This window comes from Cavia porcellus, unplaced genomic scaffold (assembly GCF_034190915.1).
Source record: "Cavia porcellus strain 051 isolate PalLab524CR breed Dunkin Hartley unplaced genomic scaffold, mCavPor4.1 scaffold_5, whole genome shotgun sequence".
Lineage (NCBI taxonomy): Eukaryota > Metazoa > Chordata > Mammalia > Rodentia > Caviidae > Cavia > Cavia porcellus.
In genome coordinates, this window is record NW_026947488.1 from 790,087 (window position 1) to 805,214 (window position 15,128).

Here is a 15,128-nt window from a genome sequence, read left to right on the forward strand (position 1 = left end):
GGCATATTTGCGGCTGAGTTTGTGCTAAGGCACCAGGCCTCCGCGGTGCGGGCGCGCTGGCGCGCGCAGCCTTCTGGGACTCGTAGTCCACTGGCGCCCAGAGCTCGTGCAGGCGCTCCTGGCAGCTGCCTGCTCTCCTGGAGCCATGGCTGCCCCGCCGGCCTCCGCGGACGCCGCCCCCTCACCCCCGCTGCCCCTTGCGGTCCCGGACGGGCTGGGCCGGCAGGCAGAGCAGAGCCAGGCCGTGAGCGAAGACCGGTAGGCGCGGCCGAGCACGGCCGGGAGCCGCGCGCTCCTTCAGTCCGCCGGGGTGGGGAGGGGTCGCGCCTGTACACCCAGGGAAGCAGTCCCAGAGCCCAGCGCCCTTGGGCCTCACCCCGGCGGGGCAAGTCCTGCCCTGCACGGACCCCGGACCCCTACCACGGGCGGAGCTGCCCAGGAGCACAGCGTGCCTGGCTCTCTACGGCCCTAGCCATGTGTCTGCACCCCCCCCCCCCGAGAAAGTGGGGAGCAAGGTGGCCTGCCAGGCTCGAATGGGGGGCAGCGGTGGCCGCCGCTTGCATCCTGGTTTGGGGCCTTCGGCCCTGAGCACCCAGCTGAGCTCTGCGCCGCGCTGAACCTTCCGAGAGGGTAGAGTTCCGGCTGAGGGTCTCGCCGGGCGGCGGCGCTCTCAGAGCATGAAGAGAGGGCAGTAGCTGTGAGGAAGTCGTCTCTACCAGGCTGGTCACATGCTGTGGTATGTTTAGGCCGTGGCCGCCAGGCCACGTGGCATGGAGGTTGCACCTCCGGGTCTGGTCTGATGGCCACCCCGGGCGGCCTTCAGCCACCCAGGGCGGAGAGTGGCACAGGAACATCTCTGGAACGGGCAGCCCTTCAGGCCACTCCCACTGGGCGGGCAGCGGGCTGCTGCGGTCCGGGTCTAGAGTCCAGGGGCTCTTGGTGTAACCAGGAGCAGAGACCCAGATAGATCTTCTTAGGGATGCTGTGGGTCAAGGTGGACCTCGTGTCCTGCGGCACCTTCACAGACACGGTGCCTGCCAGGCTCCCCAGTCTGGGGCCTGTGAGGCACGGGGAAGGCCTTTGGTGGCCATGCATGCAATGGAAACCAGGCTGCTGGGCGCGGGGAGGCTGGCCATCAGCCCAGCATGGCAAACAGCAGCAGCCCACTGGGAAATGAGCCCCACAGTGCCAGGTTGGGCCCCTGGCCTTGCATGGACCCTGTGAACACTACCCTGCCCTGCTTCTACAGCCCAAGATTGGGCACTGGCTCCTGTTTTCCAAATCTACTCCATACACCATGCAATGGCACAGTGTGGGGCCTGGGAGCAGCAGCTGTGCTGGTGGGACCCAGCACAGCCCTGCGCCACCACATAAGTTCTCTGAGACCTCTCTGTTCACTTACGGTCTACAAGACAAGCCTTCCTCTCCACAGTCCTTCCTGCAGATGTTGAACTGTGATTTCTCTGGCTGGGGACTCTCTGGCAGGGCAACTTTGAGTTTGTGCTTGTGTCCTCGCAGTGCCACTGTAGTGGGACCCTTAGTGCCAATGAGAAACCGGTTTGGTCCTCAGCCCTGCAGTGCTGCTGCTGCCCTCGAGAAGGGCACAGAGGCCAGCCACAGCTCTGGGGTGGATGATGGCAGAGTCTGAGCCATATTTGAACCATGCCATGACCCCAAGTCACACAGGAGACTGGAAACCTGAGATGGGAGAGTATCTGCGCAAAGGTGCTTAGCCAGCCAGGCTCTAGGTGTGGCTGCTGAGCAAGGGCCTTAACACCTGGGTGGGTGGAGCTGGCAATGGGAGCTCTTCTTACTCTCTGTTGCCAGGCATAAGGACTTACTGGTGGAGGCAGAGTCAGGAACTGGGGAGTGGGTCTGGCTGGCTGTTGTGTGGCTGGAACCTGGTAATTCTATTAGTATCCTAGCTGTGCATCAAGGTCAGGGTCAGGTCTTCTTCCAGGCCCCTCATGGAAGCGGGGTTTCCCACACACCTGTAGCTTTTGGCCCCAGCCAGGGGTCTTGGCCATCTGAGGTACCCAGGAAATGTGCCAGGCTATCCAGGCTGATTTCCCCTTCTGTTGCACAGACAGTGCAGGTGGACGGATCAGTGGAAGCCCAACTCTGCACCCTTTCTCAAGGGAGCTTCAACCTCCTTGAGCATGGACCAGGTCCCAGCCAGCCACATGTGGTGCTCTTGCTCCAAGTCCCTCTTGAGGGGAGGCAGATGGCTCCAGGATCGATTACCTGTGCAGTCAGGACAGGCAGCCTTCAAGACAGATCCCAGGAGTACCCCCTTTTTCAGATGTGTGACATTCGTGTGCAATCTTCCTTTTCCCTGAGCCCTGGTCAGCCCCTGTCTCAACGCCAGCTGGTCACAAGACTGCCACAGCAGGAGGGTACTGGCACACATAATCCTCCGACCCCAGGAGGTAGCCTGGGGTCAGCCAGAGCCTCTTAGTGCAGATCCCAGAGTCGGTAAGGGGCTTTTACTTGTTCCACCATTGTTGAGGGTAGGGTCAGGTCCTCCATTCCACCTTCCCATTGCTGTGGGCAGGGAGGTGGCTGTGTCCCCCACAGGCTGATGAGCATTGGACAGCTACAGGGACCTGCTAGAGCCTCTGTGAAGTGGGGGTGGGGCAGTTATTCTTGGATTCTGCTGGAGGGTAGGATTTCAGATTTGTTTATGCCCGTAGGAGGCACCTTGGAGCCAAAGGTGGGGCATCCAGCTCAGCACTAGTATTCAAGTCACCTGGTCACAGGAGGGACCTCAGATTCCCTGTCCTATCAGTGGGGTGGAGGTAGGGAATGAGCTTCCTTCAGGGAATTGTGGGAGGGGTGCTGGAGCACAGTGGTCCCCAGAAAGCCCCAGGCAGGGCAAGCCTGTGAGCCCGGGAAAAGGCAGGCAGTCCACATGCAGGCTGCCCTGGGGATTGTGCAGGCCACAGTAGGCAAAACCTGTGCTATTAATATCTGGCGCGTGAGACCTAGCTGGGTGATCCTCTTATGCCTGTGGCTTTGGCTTCTGAAGCCAGCAGCAAGTGTGTGACTTTAGTATGCTGGGTTCCTGGGACCTCCCAACTTGTATGCCTCGACTCCCTGCATAAAGCAGACAGCCTCTGTTTACCAGGGCTCTAGCCCCACCTGGCTCTTTACCTGCTTTGCTGCCCATCAGAGTTGTTCCATCCATGGAGAGCTAGCTCAGGTGGCCAAAGCTCCTGAACTGTTTGGGAAGCTGCTGTGGATTTAAGAGGATGTGATGCCTCCCCTAATTGCCAGAGTGCAAGCCACACACTCCTGGGACCATTTCACTCGCTGTGCAGGAGCACCCACCTCCAGGATCCCTGTGCCCCCTGCAGTCTTAGCCATGAGCAGCCCCCCTGCTTACCCTGGCATCAGGATCTCAGGGTGCTGGGCCCTTGGAGCGGAAAGCAGGTGAGTCGCAGCAAAATCCTTGCTGGGAAGGAGAGTCTGTCTGCCTTCACAGTGGTGCCAGCCACTCTGTACCAGAGTGTGGTGCAGCCTTCATGCAGTGCGTGTCTATGGATATCAGAAAACAAACAGGCTGGCAGACACTCTGGGGAGCCGGCACAGCTCAGGCCGCAGGCGTGATTTTGCTTAGAGTTGTGGGTTGTGAAGGTGTCTTATGTTCGTTGTGGCTCATAATCCTTTGAGCTGAGATTAATTTTTGTCAGACACACCCTTGTCCATCTGTGGATGGGAAACAAGGTCTTATATGCAAACTTTCTTTTTCTAGGGGTACTTCCTGTGAGACAGCAGAGCTGGGCTTGGTGAGGACCCAGTCTGGCATTGTCTTAAGTCCATCAAAAGCAAGGTCAGACAGGTTTCCTCTGTAGTCTATCTGTAGCTGGTTGATCTTCCCAGCAGGTCTGCACCAGACTCAGCAGCATAAGTCTCAGAGGGGAACTGTGGTGGTGGTAGTGACTTCAGTATAGTGAGGAAGAGTTACTGACGGGCTGTATAGTGACGACCAAGGAGAACAGGGACAGCCCCAGCCCCTGACTCTTGCCAAGCATCTGTCCAAGTTGGTCCTGTTTTATACTACTCAGCACTAGTGTCCAGAGCTCACCACAGGCAGCTCTGGGAGTGTCCTTTAGGTGGCCCTTGCCCCTTACCCCCATTTAAATGGTCTGTGCCGGCTTGAGGCAAAGGATGATTTCTTGCAGCTGCAGGGGGAAGCATAGAGAGGAGGGGCCAGCCTGTGTTGTCTGCTCACTGTGGCCTTGAGGGTCACTCAGAGCTGCCCTTTCTTCTGGGATTGTGTTGCCTTTGTAGGCCAAAGCCTAGAGCTGGAAGGGGTCTGTCACCCCCAGCTGTGGGGAGGGGCAGTCCATTGCGAGGGCCTGGCTGACCCATTTTTGTACTGTGAATTGGATTAATGTGCCCCATGTTCATGCAGCTGCACTGTGTCCAGGGATCTGGGACATGCCTGGTTGTTCGTGAGTTCTTTCTCTTCCTTTTGGCGGAGGGCCATCCAGGCAAAGCTGAGTGGGGGTGTGGTGGAGCCTCTCAGAAGACTCATGGTATTGTGGCTCTTCTCCCATCTTGTTTTGGAGATAGGGTTTCACTCTGGAGTTCAGGATGGCTGTGCATTCACTGTCGCCCATGGTGGCCTCAAACTCACAGTGATCCTCCTGTCTCAGCCTCCCAAAAGCAGGGTTACAGGTGTGCACCACCATGCCTGACCCCCGCCCCCATCTTGGCGCACTGTGAAGCAGTGCTATCCCCTTGGCTCCCTGCCTGGCCATTTGGTAGCTGGCTGTGTTGTTTGTGCTTAGCCTGCTGCCAGTGCCAGTGCTGAGCTCCAAGGCAACAGAGGTGAGACTGAACCCCGCAGATGGGCTAATTACTCCCCAGGCTCTCCTCCGGTGGGCAGTGTTGAAGAAGCCAGGCTTGTCTCTTTGTGCCTGAGAACAAGTGCAGTGTGTTTTCCTTGTCAGATAGGTGGGTCATCTTTTTATTGCTCAGGCTTGTGCCCATGTTGCTATGTGCCTTGAGAGCTTCCAGTGTGAACAGTCATGCCTCGCGCTTCAGTGCCTTCCTTCCACTTCCCCCCACTGCAGTAGATACCTGGACTGTGCTCATTATGGCACTCTGGGAGGCGCAGACACATGGAGACGGTGCTTCTGTCCCAGAGCTTCTGTCTCCCCACGTCCATGGCCTCTGTGTGCCATCCCTGGGGAGCACCGTGTGGCCTCAGGGAAGTAGCTGCCACAGAGGCAGCAGGATACCCTCCTTCCCAGGCAGGCAATGGCTTGCAATAGCAACAAGGCATGTACTTCTACACATTGGATGGGGAAGAAGTCTCTGCTCCAAATCCAGGTGCCCAGAGCAGTGTCCATTTCTAACTTCTTTGTGCTCACAGGCAGTGACTTGAAAGCACATTCCAGTGATGATTCTTCACATGTTGGGTGAAGCATTCTGTTTTGTTTTTGTGAGTCTGAGGATTGAACCCTGGATCTCTCACACATAGTAGGCATATGCTGTACCATTAAGCTAAATTTCCCCAGCTCTTTTAATTTTATTTTGGACACATGGTCTCACTAAATTGTTTAGACTGAATTTAAATTTGCAATTCTCCTACCTCAGCCTCTGGACTAGCTGGGATTACAGGTTTGTGCTACCATACCTGGCTGATGTGCTCATTTCTTCATAAATGGAATCACATCTTTTCTTAGTTTGGTTTTCTCACCTAGCTGTGCTCCGGGGCTCACCTGGTATTCCTCTGCAGTGTTCATCACTTGTGCAGTTCTAGACCACAGTGGGCAAGTGACACTGCGTTGGGAAGCGCCCTGCAAGGAGCTGGCCACGCACACCTACCTGTTCTTTCCTCTTTTATTTTCCTTTCCTTCTCCTTCTCTGCCTTTTCCTTTCCTTTTCTTTGGTTACTTATTTTTGTGTTGTTTGGGTTCAGTTTTTGAGACAGGATCTCATTCTGTAGTCCAATTTTGTCTCAAACTTAAGTGCTGAGACTACAGGTATGGTGTATCACTACAGTCAGCTTCTGCCTGCTGTTTCTGTAGATGTCTGTCCTGCCTGCCAGGGGCTCTGCCCTGTGCAGAAAGGGACCCTGGTCCAGAAGTCATTCCCAACATGAGTAGTCCATGACCAGCCAGGCCAAGCCACTGGCCCCTGAGAGCCCCTTGGGCAGCCTGAAAGATGGTGCTAATGACACTGGATTAGTTCAGTTTCCCTCTCTATATGGTGTCAGTGCCCCTGCCTAGCCTGGGCATCTTTTCCACAGCATCTTCCAATGAGGCTGTACCTCTCAGGACAGACTGAGCAGGTAGGCGTGTCATGCAGCTGATTGGGTCTACCAAAAAGCTGTTCCCTCTCAGGGTTTGAGGCTACAGTGAGAAATGGCACCCCTTTGGGGACACAAATCAGTTGGATAATCAGCAGGAAGCTGAGTGCCAACTCAGCTTGAATAGTGGTACCCATGGACATGGGCACAGGTCTGAGCTGTCCTTGGGTTGAATTTCCACCTGGCACTTCCCCCTTTTCCAAGGATGGTTCAGGGTTCTGCTCTGCAGTTGGCCCAGAGGTGTTTATAGGATGCTGAAGTTTCTACCTCGGGGACCTAGCAGGAATCAGTGAGAACAACTGAGTTCTGGTAGGACTTCCAGCCTAGAGTCTCTTTTTTTGTTTTTGTTTTTTGAGACTCTCTGTATAGTTCAGGCTGCTCTTGAACTTAGTGTGTAGCCCAGACTGACTTGAACTCTCAGGGACCCTCCTGACCCAGCCTCCCAAACACTGGATTACAGGCATGCCCGGCTATAGGGTCTCCTCTTGGCAACTGTCCTATGCTCTGACAGCTAGTGAGGCCTGGCAGGGTGCCATCCGGCACAGGGCTATCCTGCCACTGGCATCTGACCTCACTTCTGCCACTGCACTGCCCTCCTGTGTCCTGGGGTGCCTACCCTTCAGGAGAGCAGTGCGTGGGATGCTCATTGAGTGCCTGGCTTGGGGAAGAGGCATGATCCTCTGCAGCATCGCCTTGTCTTGAGCTCCCACTTCGCATTCCCTGAGGATAGGACTGCGCCCAGGCCAGTACACATAGAAGGTGGGATGTGGCCCAGTCTTCCTGTTTCTTGTCATTGTTTTCTGTACTCACTCTGTGGACAAATGGTCTAAGGCTCTTTGGGATCAGCTGCATGTCCATTCTTGTGTAAACCCCAGTTGAGCCACCTGTCTAGCCAGGCCTGTTCCTTCAGGGACCCCTTCTCTGAGTGTGAACTTTTATACCAGGGAGCACTAGGTTGAGTGTGTCTCTCTTTCCGGTAGCAATGCAGGGTCCCTGGACAGACTCCTTCCACCCGTGGGTACTGGGCGCTCACCCCGGAAGCGTACCACCAGCCAGTGCAAGTCTGAGCCACCCCTGCTGCGCACAAGCAAGCGTACCATCTACACAGCAGGACGGCCCCCATGGTACAACGAGCATGGCACTCAGTCCAAGGAGGCCTTTGCCATCGGTGAGGGCAATATAGGTGGGGCACCTCTGGGACCATCTGCATAGCCTGCCCCACTGCACCTGATCTGATCAAGAGGGGCTCTTCTTCCCTGGCAGGGCTGGGAGGTGGCAGTGCCTCTGGGAAGACTACTGTGGCCAGGATGATCATCGAGGCACTCGACGTGCCCTGGGTGGTATTGCTGTCTATGGACTCTTTCTACAAGGTGAGGCACTGCTCAGCTCCCTGGAGCACCCCTCATCTTCCCTTTGACCTCTGTGCTCCTTGCAAATGCAGACCTATGACCCCCTGGGCCTCGGCAGGGCCAGGGGACTGTAGCACAAACCCTCCTGATTGGGTGGCTCCCACAGGTGCTGACACAGCAGCAGCAGGAGCAGGCTGCCTGCAACAACTTCAACTTTGACCACCCAGATGCCTTTGATTTCGATCTCATCATTTCCACTCTCAAGAAGCTGAAGCAGGGCAGGAGTGTCCAAGTTCCCATCTATGATTTTACCACCCACAGCCGCAAGAAGGAATGGGTAGGCCCAGGGCTGCAGAGAGGGGTGCAGAGGTGTGAGCTGGGCCTTGAAACTCCCTGGGTTCCTTTGCAGAAAACACTCTATGGTGCAAATGTCATCATCTTCGAAGGCATCATGGCCTTTGCTGACAAGACACTGCTGGAGGTGAGGACCTGGTAGGAGCACTCACCATGCAGGGGTCCCTGAGCCTTAAACATATTTCCTCTAGGCCCTGCCACCTGTTCTCAAGGCTGTTCACTCTGTTGCCTGAGTAGGTCCTCTCCCCAGCCCCAGAAATTTGCAGGAATGCATCAGGCGTGGTACAGCTGAGTCCATCTGCTGGGCAGCGTGGCAGGGCACGGCCGCTTAGGGCAGTTGCTCCCTTTTCCACCTGCGAAGTCCTGTGCCTATATCTGTTTTTCATATTGTTCCATATTGCAGTCCAGGAAGACTAATGGCCAAGGAGTTTGTGGGGCTTTAGTGTAGCTCCTATGGGCTGCGTGACCCTGCCTCGGACCCAGAGGATGCCACTGTCTGGCACACAGCAGCACCCTGCCTGCATCTGTCATATGCTAAGTGATGGGGCCACACCCAAAGCTTATCAAGTCCCAAGTCCTCCAGTATTCATAGGAGCTGCACTGAGCAAAGTGTGTGTCATGCTGCTCAGCTCTGTTTTTGCTCAACTCAACTCTGTCCTAAACCCCTGACCTACATGCCCCAACTACATACCTATAACTCGGCACCCACAAGCACCCTACACCTCTTGTATATACATCTGGAGGCACACTTCTGCCTCTGCTTCTGGTCAAACCTAACACACGGACTGGGAGGTCTCACAGCAGTAGCTGACCTCACGTGGCCGTGCTGGCTTTGCGGGTGATGGAAAGCCCTGTTGGGCAGGGCTCAGCTCGATCACTGGCTCTCTGTCCTCATCTAGCTCCTGGACATGAAGATCTTTGTGGATACAGACTCTGATATCCGCTTGGTGCGGCGGCTGCGCCGAGACATCAGCGAGCGAGGCCGGGACATCGAAGGTGTCATCAAGCAATACAACAAGTTTGTCAAACCTGCCTTTGACCAGTACATCCAGCCAACCATGCGTCTGGCAGACATTGTGGTGCCCAGAGGTGAGGCTGCCAGGTCACTGCTGTGGGCTTGGGCAGGTAGGCATCCCAGCTCCTGAGCTGTGCTCCTCTGTCTGCCCAGGGAGTGGAAACACAGTGGCCATCGACCTGATCGTGCAGCATGTGCACAGTCAGCTGGAGGAGGTAAGCTGGCCACATACAGCTGAGTCCCTGCCGCTCTGCCACCCACAGCAGCCTGTGCTATCTGCCCGACACACTTTTCATCCCACAAAGATGCCAGCCTGAGAGTCTTGGGCCTGCTCTGTCAGCCTGGTCCCCCAGCCCAGTTCCCAGCCCCACATGCTGGCTGGGGTCACAGGTCTCAGGCCCAGCCAAGGGCCTGGCTACTACCTGCCAACAGCTGAAGAATGGCCTTGCATGGAAGGGCACAGTCCTGTCTCTCCCAGCCCTCTGGGGACAACAAGAGACTCCCTGCCTCACTGGCCTAGAGCCATGGGGTTTCAGTGCCGAGTTCCACATGGGTCAGTAACTCCTGTTGCATTGTTTGCTCTGTGAGTGATGCTGCAGGAGCCACATGGGGCTTCTGGTGGCTGGTCTTCAAGTCTGGACATGGTCTCTGTCCTTCAGCTACTGGTGCAATGATTACTACACTATTGGAGGCCTGGAGCCTGCAGAATGGGCCTTGGGTACCTGTCTTTCACTGCCCTGACCCAGAACCACCGGTCCTGGCCCAAATGGTCCCAGGTTCCAGGCCATTAGGAGCCCACCCCTCCCACTGCTGGCAGCTGCCTGGGCCATTTCCCCACAGGGCTGTGGCTTGTCCATTCCTGGGTTGGGGGAGCCCAGTGCCTGCCCTGGTCACTGATGCATCACCCATTCCCTTGTGTTTCCTTGTGTTGCTGCCACAGCGTGAACTCAGCGTCAGGTAAGACTTCTACCACTGTCTGCACAGACGGAGGCATTTCCAACATCCACATGGGGCCTCAGGGATGAGCTGGTACCCGCCGGCCAGGCAGGTACTGAGAAGCAAAGTGGCCCTGCTCCTGCTTCTTCCTGTAGGCAGATAAGGAGTCTGAGACACAGAGCTGAAGTAACTTAGCCTAGATCACACAGCTGGCTCACTTGGGTGGAGCCTTCTGTCTATAGGACCCAGCCCCAGAGACCAGAGATGTGTCCCCAGCACCCAGAGAGCCTCACTGTCTTGGCGGTGGCGAGGCCTCGGCCCCTCCCTCATCCTTCCTGGCTGTGTCGCATCCCTCTCTGTCCTTCATCTCCTAGTGCAGTGCTTAGATGAACATGGTAGGCCATAAGCAAGCACCTGCCTGAGCCTTAGGTGAGCACCAGGACCCTGCCCTCCCTGCAGGCTGTCCTGGGGGGCTGGGAAGCTCTGACTGACTCACCCCTGGGGGTGCTTAGAAATGCCTCCAGGGCCCTTTCCTGCCACCTGCTTCCCGTTCCTGCATGTCTCTCTGCTTATCCCTCACCAAGAGCTGGGCACTGCAGGCCTTTTGTCAGGTCCGTCTTGAAGCTTTCGTTCTAAGAAGTTTCCAGGCTATGGCCAGCTCCGTTTTCCATTCTCTGGTCTCCCAAGGAAGTGGTGGCCAGTACCTCCCTTGCCTCTTTCAGCCACAGGAAGTGGCTAGCGGCAGGAGGGAAGGGTGCTTGAGCTCAAGCAGGCATCCTGGCCTCTTCACTTCTACCCTTGGCTGGGACCATCTGCAGGGACACTGCTGCGCTCCCCACTAAGTGGTCTTTTCTTTGTTCTTTTCCTCTGTGTAAACCCGTTTCCTGCCTTGTTCCCTCCCTGAACACGCTCTTCACCTGGCGAGCAGAGGAAGCTGCGTTGGGATATGTGAGCAGAGCGCGCTCTGGTTGTGCTGCGCTGTGTGCCTCCCGCCCACCACGCTGTGCCCCTGCCCTCCCACTGCCCCATCCCTTCACCCCTGCTTTCTCTCCCAGCCCTCCGCACTCCCACACAGCCCCTCCTGCCTGCCCTGTCTAGTCCATCTTACTGGCTCTCCTTCCCAAACTCTCCTGTCTTCACCCCGTGCCCATCCTACCCTTGCATGTTCCCCCACCCTGCCTCCCTGTCCCCTCTTAGGCTGGGGGGCAGCGGGCCCTGCTGAGCCTCCTCTGCCTGCTCTGCTGAGGGGTCTTCACTGCCTGGAGGTTGGGCCTAGGCAGGGCTTGACCCACTGCCCAGCTGATCTTATAAGGAGAGATTGGGGACCTCCGCTGCCTTGGCTCCAGTGGCTTCCTCTGAGCCTGGAGGGCAGCCTCGTGCTCTCCTAGCCCCCTGACCAGCTGCTGTCCTCTGGCCTCAGGGCAGTGTCTGTCCCGAGCTCTCTCCCCAGATCAGCCACTGCCAGGTAGCCAGCACCCACCCTGCCAGCCACCTTCCGCCACAGCTATCCCTCACAGTGAAGCACAGCTGTCCTAGGGCAAGGAGGGATCCTTGCATAAGAAGCCCATTAGTGAGTGTCCCTAATTGGTTTGTGTCCCCAGGGCCGCACTGGCCTCAGCACACCAGTGCCACCCCCTTCCCCAGACGCTGAGTGTCCTCAAGAGCACACCTCAAGTACGTGGCATGCACACCATCATCAGGTGAGCACTGACCTGTGGGGCAGAGCAGGGTGGGGTGACCCCAGAAGCCAGCCCCACTAAGCTAAGTGCCCTCACCTGGCAGGGACAAGGAGACCAGCCGGGACGAGTTCATCTTCTATTCTAAGAGGCTGATGAGACTGCTGATCGAGCATGCACTCTCCTTCCTCCCTTTCCAGGTGGGGATCTGCCCGTGGGGTGGGCAGGGCCAGGCCAGCCAGGCTGGGTAGAGGCTGGAGCAGGGGCTTGGTGCTCACTGACACCTGGCTCCTTCCTAACATACAGGACTGTGTGGTGCAGACCCCACAGGGCCAGGACTACGCGGGCAAGTGTTATGCAGGGAAGCAGGTACGCAGGCCAGGGCGGCTGGCAGCCGAGGGTGGGCGGTGGACTCACTCTGCCTCCTGCCCCCAGATCACAGGTGTGTCCATCCTGCGTGCTGGGGAGACCATGGAGCCTGCGCTACGTGCTGTGTGCAAAGATGTCCGCATTGGGACCATTCTCATCCAGACTAACCAACTCACCGGGGAGCCAGAGGTGCTGAGGCCATGGGGAAGGGCGGGGGCTTGGGGAGCCCAGCAGCGGGATAGCTCACCCCTCCACTGCCCACAGCTCCATTACCTGCGCCTGCCCAAGGACATCAGCGATGACCACGTGATTCTGATGGATTGTACGGTGTCCACGGGCGCGGCGGCCATGATGGCAGTGCGCGTGCTCCTGGTGAGTGCACCTGTGTGGGCACAGGGGCTTCTGTGGGCTGGTCAGCACTGTGCTGACCTGGCCCTTGCCCTGGCCAGGACCATGATGTGCCTGAGGACAAGATCTTCCTGCTGTCACTGCTCATGGCGGAGATGGGTGTGCACTCTGTGGCCTACGCATTCCCTCGGGTGAGAATCATCACCACGGCGGTGGACAAGCGTGTCAATGACCTTTTCCGGATCATCCCAGGCATCGGTGAGGCTACTTGGCCTTCTTCTCATTGGTGCCTGGGGCAAGGCTCTGACCTCAGAGGCTCCATCACACCGGGCTGCTTCTTTCAACAGGGAACTTTGGCGATCGATACTTTGGGACGGATGCAGTCCCCGATGGCAGTGATGAGGAGGAAGTGGCCTCCACAGGATAGCCTTCCGGGTTAAGCCATCAGTTCCCACCCCACTTCCCTCTCCCTCCTGCCTGGGACTACCAAGCAAAGAACGTTAATTGAAGTGACAGGCTAGGGTAGGAGGATCACTAGGAGTTCAAGGCCAGCTTGAACTATTTAGCAAGACCCTATCCTGAAAAAAAGGAGAAGAAAAGATGTTAACTTATTTTAATTTTTTAAAAAATTACCAAAAATTTAATCTATTTTATAAAATAAATAGAGCTTTAGAAAACAAAAATATGACTGATTAGCTGGGATGTAGAGGGTATTCTGGGCAGGACTTGGGCATATACAGTCTTTCCCAGGCTGCAGGAGATGGCCACCCTGTCCCAAGCTATGAGGCCACCACAGGGGGTGGAAGGGTGCCTAGACCTTCCCCAATGAGGCAGGGGTTCCCAGTCTTTCACTTGAGGTAAAGGGCTTATTGCCTGATGGTGATGAGGCCAGGCCTAGGGCTCTTAAGACCACACAGCTTGATAGCCACCCAGCCTGGACCCAGGAAGGAAGGATACAGGGCCACCTAAGGTTCTGAGTGTCAGGAGTCAGCCTCTGACCACTTCCTCCAATCTGTTTGTACCATCAAGGGACTCAGCGGAAGTCAGTATGTGGGCAGTTGTGGGTAGGTCTGAGCAGTGGAAAGAGCCCTACTGCAAGCACATGGCCAGGGCCTCTGTGGAGCAGTCCCCCTGGCCAGGGTTGAACACAGCCCCAGGCCCAACCTAGCACACCTGGACTCTACAGAGCATGAGGCCCAGCTTCTCTGCTCACCCCCTCAGTGCCCCTCTGTGTAGATCCTACCTGGGCAGGGTAACACTGACATAAACACATGGATGTAGGTGCTGATTGCCAGCAGGTGTTTTGGACCTGCAAGTGGGTACCCTGCTGAACTCCCCGTTCAGTCCATCCAGACCTGGTTCATACCTCTCAGCCGCCTTGCCCTGCCCCCTTAAAGGCCTTGTCATGGAAAAACTTGTCTTGGGCGGGGACAGGAAATTGCTGGGAGGAGGAGGCAGCCTGCAGATAAAGCAGGTGGCCTGTCTAAGGGGCAGCCAGGCACTGGGGTCAGAACTGAAATAGGACTCAGAAGTCAGCAGGAGGGCTTCCTCCATGGTGAGTGGACCCCCTCCCATGTCTCCAGGACCCTGGCTCATTGATTCACTCTCAGGCTTTGGGCTGGAAACCTGCAGCCCACACATCCCTGCAGCCCGGGGAGGTACTCTTCCTTCCAGACAGGTTTTGGGTGAGGACTGAGCTGGGCAGGGCTAGGCCATTCCCAGGAGGGTTCCAGCCGACTTTAGTCAGGCTGACTGGCTAGCAGAGAACAAATTGAAACCATGCGTGCGTGTGCTTGTGTGTGTTGACCCTACCATTCACACACATGGCACATGCAGCCGTGCAACACACACCACAGACCAGATGCACATGCAAGCATGTGTGGTAGGGTTCAAGGAGGGGAGCATCTGGCCACCAGCCCTAGGAAAAGGGAGCTTCACCTTTTTTTTTTTTTTTTTTTGTATTTTTACTGATACCAGGGATCAAACTCACGACCACCGGCTTGCAAGGCAGATGCTTATGCTGCTGCTGAGCTAAATCCCCAGCCCTGCTTCACGGTTTTTTTTTTTTTTTGGACACCCTTTCCTCTCCTTTTTTTCCAGCACTGGGAGTGACACTCAGGTCCTTGTACATGCTAAGCAAGTGCTCTAGTGATGAGCTACATCCCCAACTCTTTATAAAATTTTATTAAAAAAAAAACTATTTAGAGACAGATTCTTGCAAAATTGTCCAGATGGTCTAGAAATTGTGATACTCCTGCTTCAGCCACCCAAGTAGCTGAGTAGGCGCATGTACCGGTGTCCAGGTCATCCTTGTTTTTGAGGTAGGATCTCAATGTTTAGTTCAGGCTGGTCTTGAGCTCACTATGTAGCCCAGGCTGGCCTCAAACTCATAAGAATCCTGCCTCAGCCTCCTCAGTGCTGGGATTATAGGTGTCCACCACCACACCTGGCTTCACTCCTCTTCTTAGGGTGAGTGGGGGCTTAGAATAGATGCTGCAGGCAGGAGGCCTGAACCACTGGAGGGCCCTGAGAATCAGGCTGCAGCTCCAGGCCTTTCTTGGAGAATAACACAGCTGCTGCAGGCACTGGGGACTTTCAGACCAGAGCAGTGCCAGGCATCAAGCCCAAGCATGGGCAGAGCTTTCCATGGAGCCTGCTGAGGTTCTGATTTGGGGCTGGGGCCAGAACATGTTGTGCTGCCCTCCAGGTACCTTGGTTCCTCTGAGCTTGGTGCAGGAGTGACTGTCACCACCCAGGAT

General features: G+C 56.4%; 1 protein-coding gene across 5 annotated transcripts; it reads left to right on the top strand.

The window, feature by feature from the left end:
- The first annotated feature begins 1 nt into the window (after position 1).
- Positions 2 to 13,052, top strand: Uckl1 (uridine-cytidine kinase 1 like 1). Of its 5 annotated transcripts, none has more exons than XM_023561952.2 (15): positions 2 to 258; positions 7,303 to 7,490; positions 7,586 to 7,692; positions 7,838 to 8,008; positions 8,081 to 8,152; positions 8,925 to 9,114; positions 9,194 to 9,255; positions 9,981 to 9,997; positions 11,578 to 11,676; positions 11,759 to 11,852; positions 11,959 to 12,021; positions 12,088 to 12,210; positions 12,286 to 12,393; positions 12,471 to 12,627; positions 12,717 to 13,052. In XM_023561952.2, the coding sequence occupies exons 1-15, from the start codon at positions 146 to 148 to the stop codon at positions 12,794 to 12,796; spliced, it is 1,644 nt and encodes a 547-aa protein (XP_023417720.2). In that variant the 5' UTR covers positions 2 to 145; the 3' UTR covers positions 12,797 to 13,052. The 5 variants fall into 5 exon arrangements, with proteins under 5 accessions (XP_023417720.2, XP_013000042.2, XP_063104052.1 ...); XM_013144588.3 differs by lacking the exon at positions 9,981 to 9,997 and adding an exon at positions 10,905 to 10,924 and having other exon boundaries at positions 105 to 258; XM_063247982.1 differs by lacking the exons at positions 2 to 258; positions 9,981 to 9,997 and adding exons at positions 310 to 736; positions 10,905 to 10,924.
- The last annotated feature ends 2,076 nt before the right edge of the window (positions 13,053 to 15,128 follow it).

Excerpts from the sequence above, each read along its gene's own strand:
- Uckl1 (XM_013144587.3), top strand. The coding sequence starts at position 3,257 with ATGCCTCCCCTAATTGCCAGAGTGCAAGCCACACACTCCTGGGACCAT. Across the intron at positions 12,022-12,087 it reads AGTGTTATGCAGGGAAGCAG|ATCACAGGTGTGTCCATCCT; the intron begins GTACGCAGGCCA and ends TCCTGCCCCCAG. Across the intron at positions 12,628-12,716 it reads CCGGATCATCCCAGGCATCG|GGAACTTTGGCGATCGATAC; the intron begins GTGAGGCTACTT and ends TTCTTTCAACAG.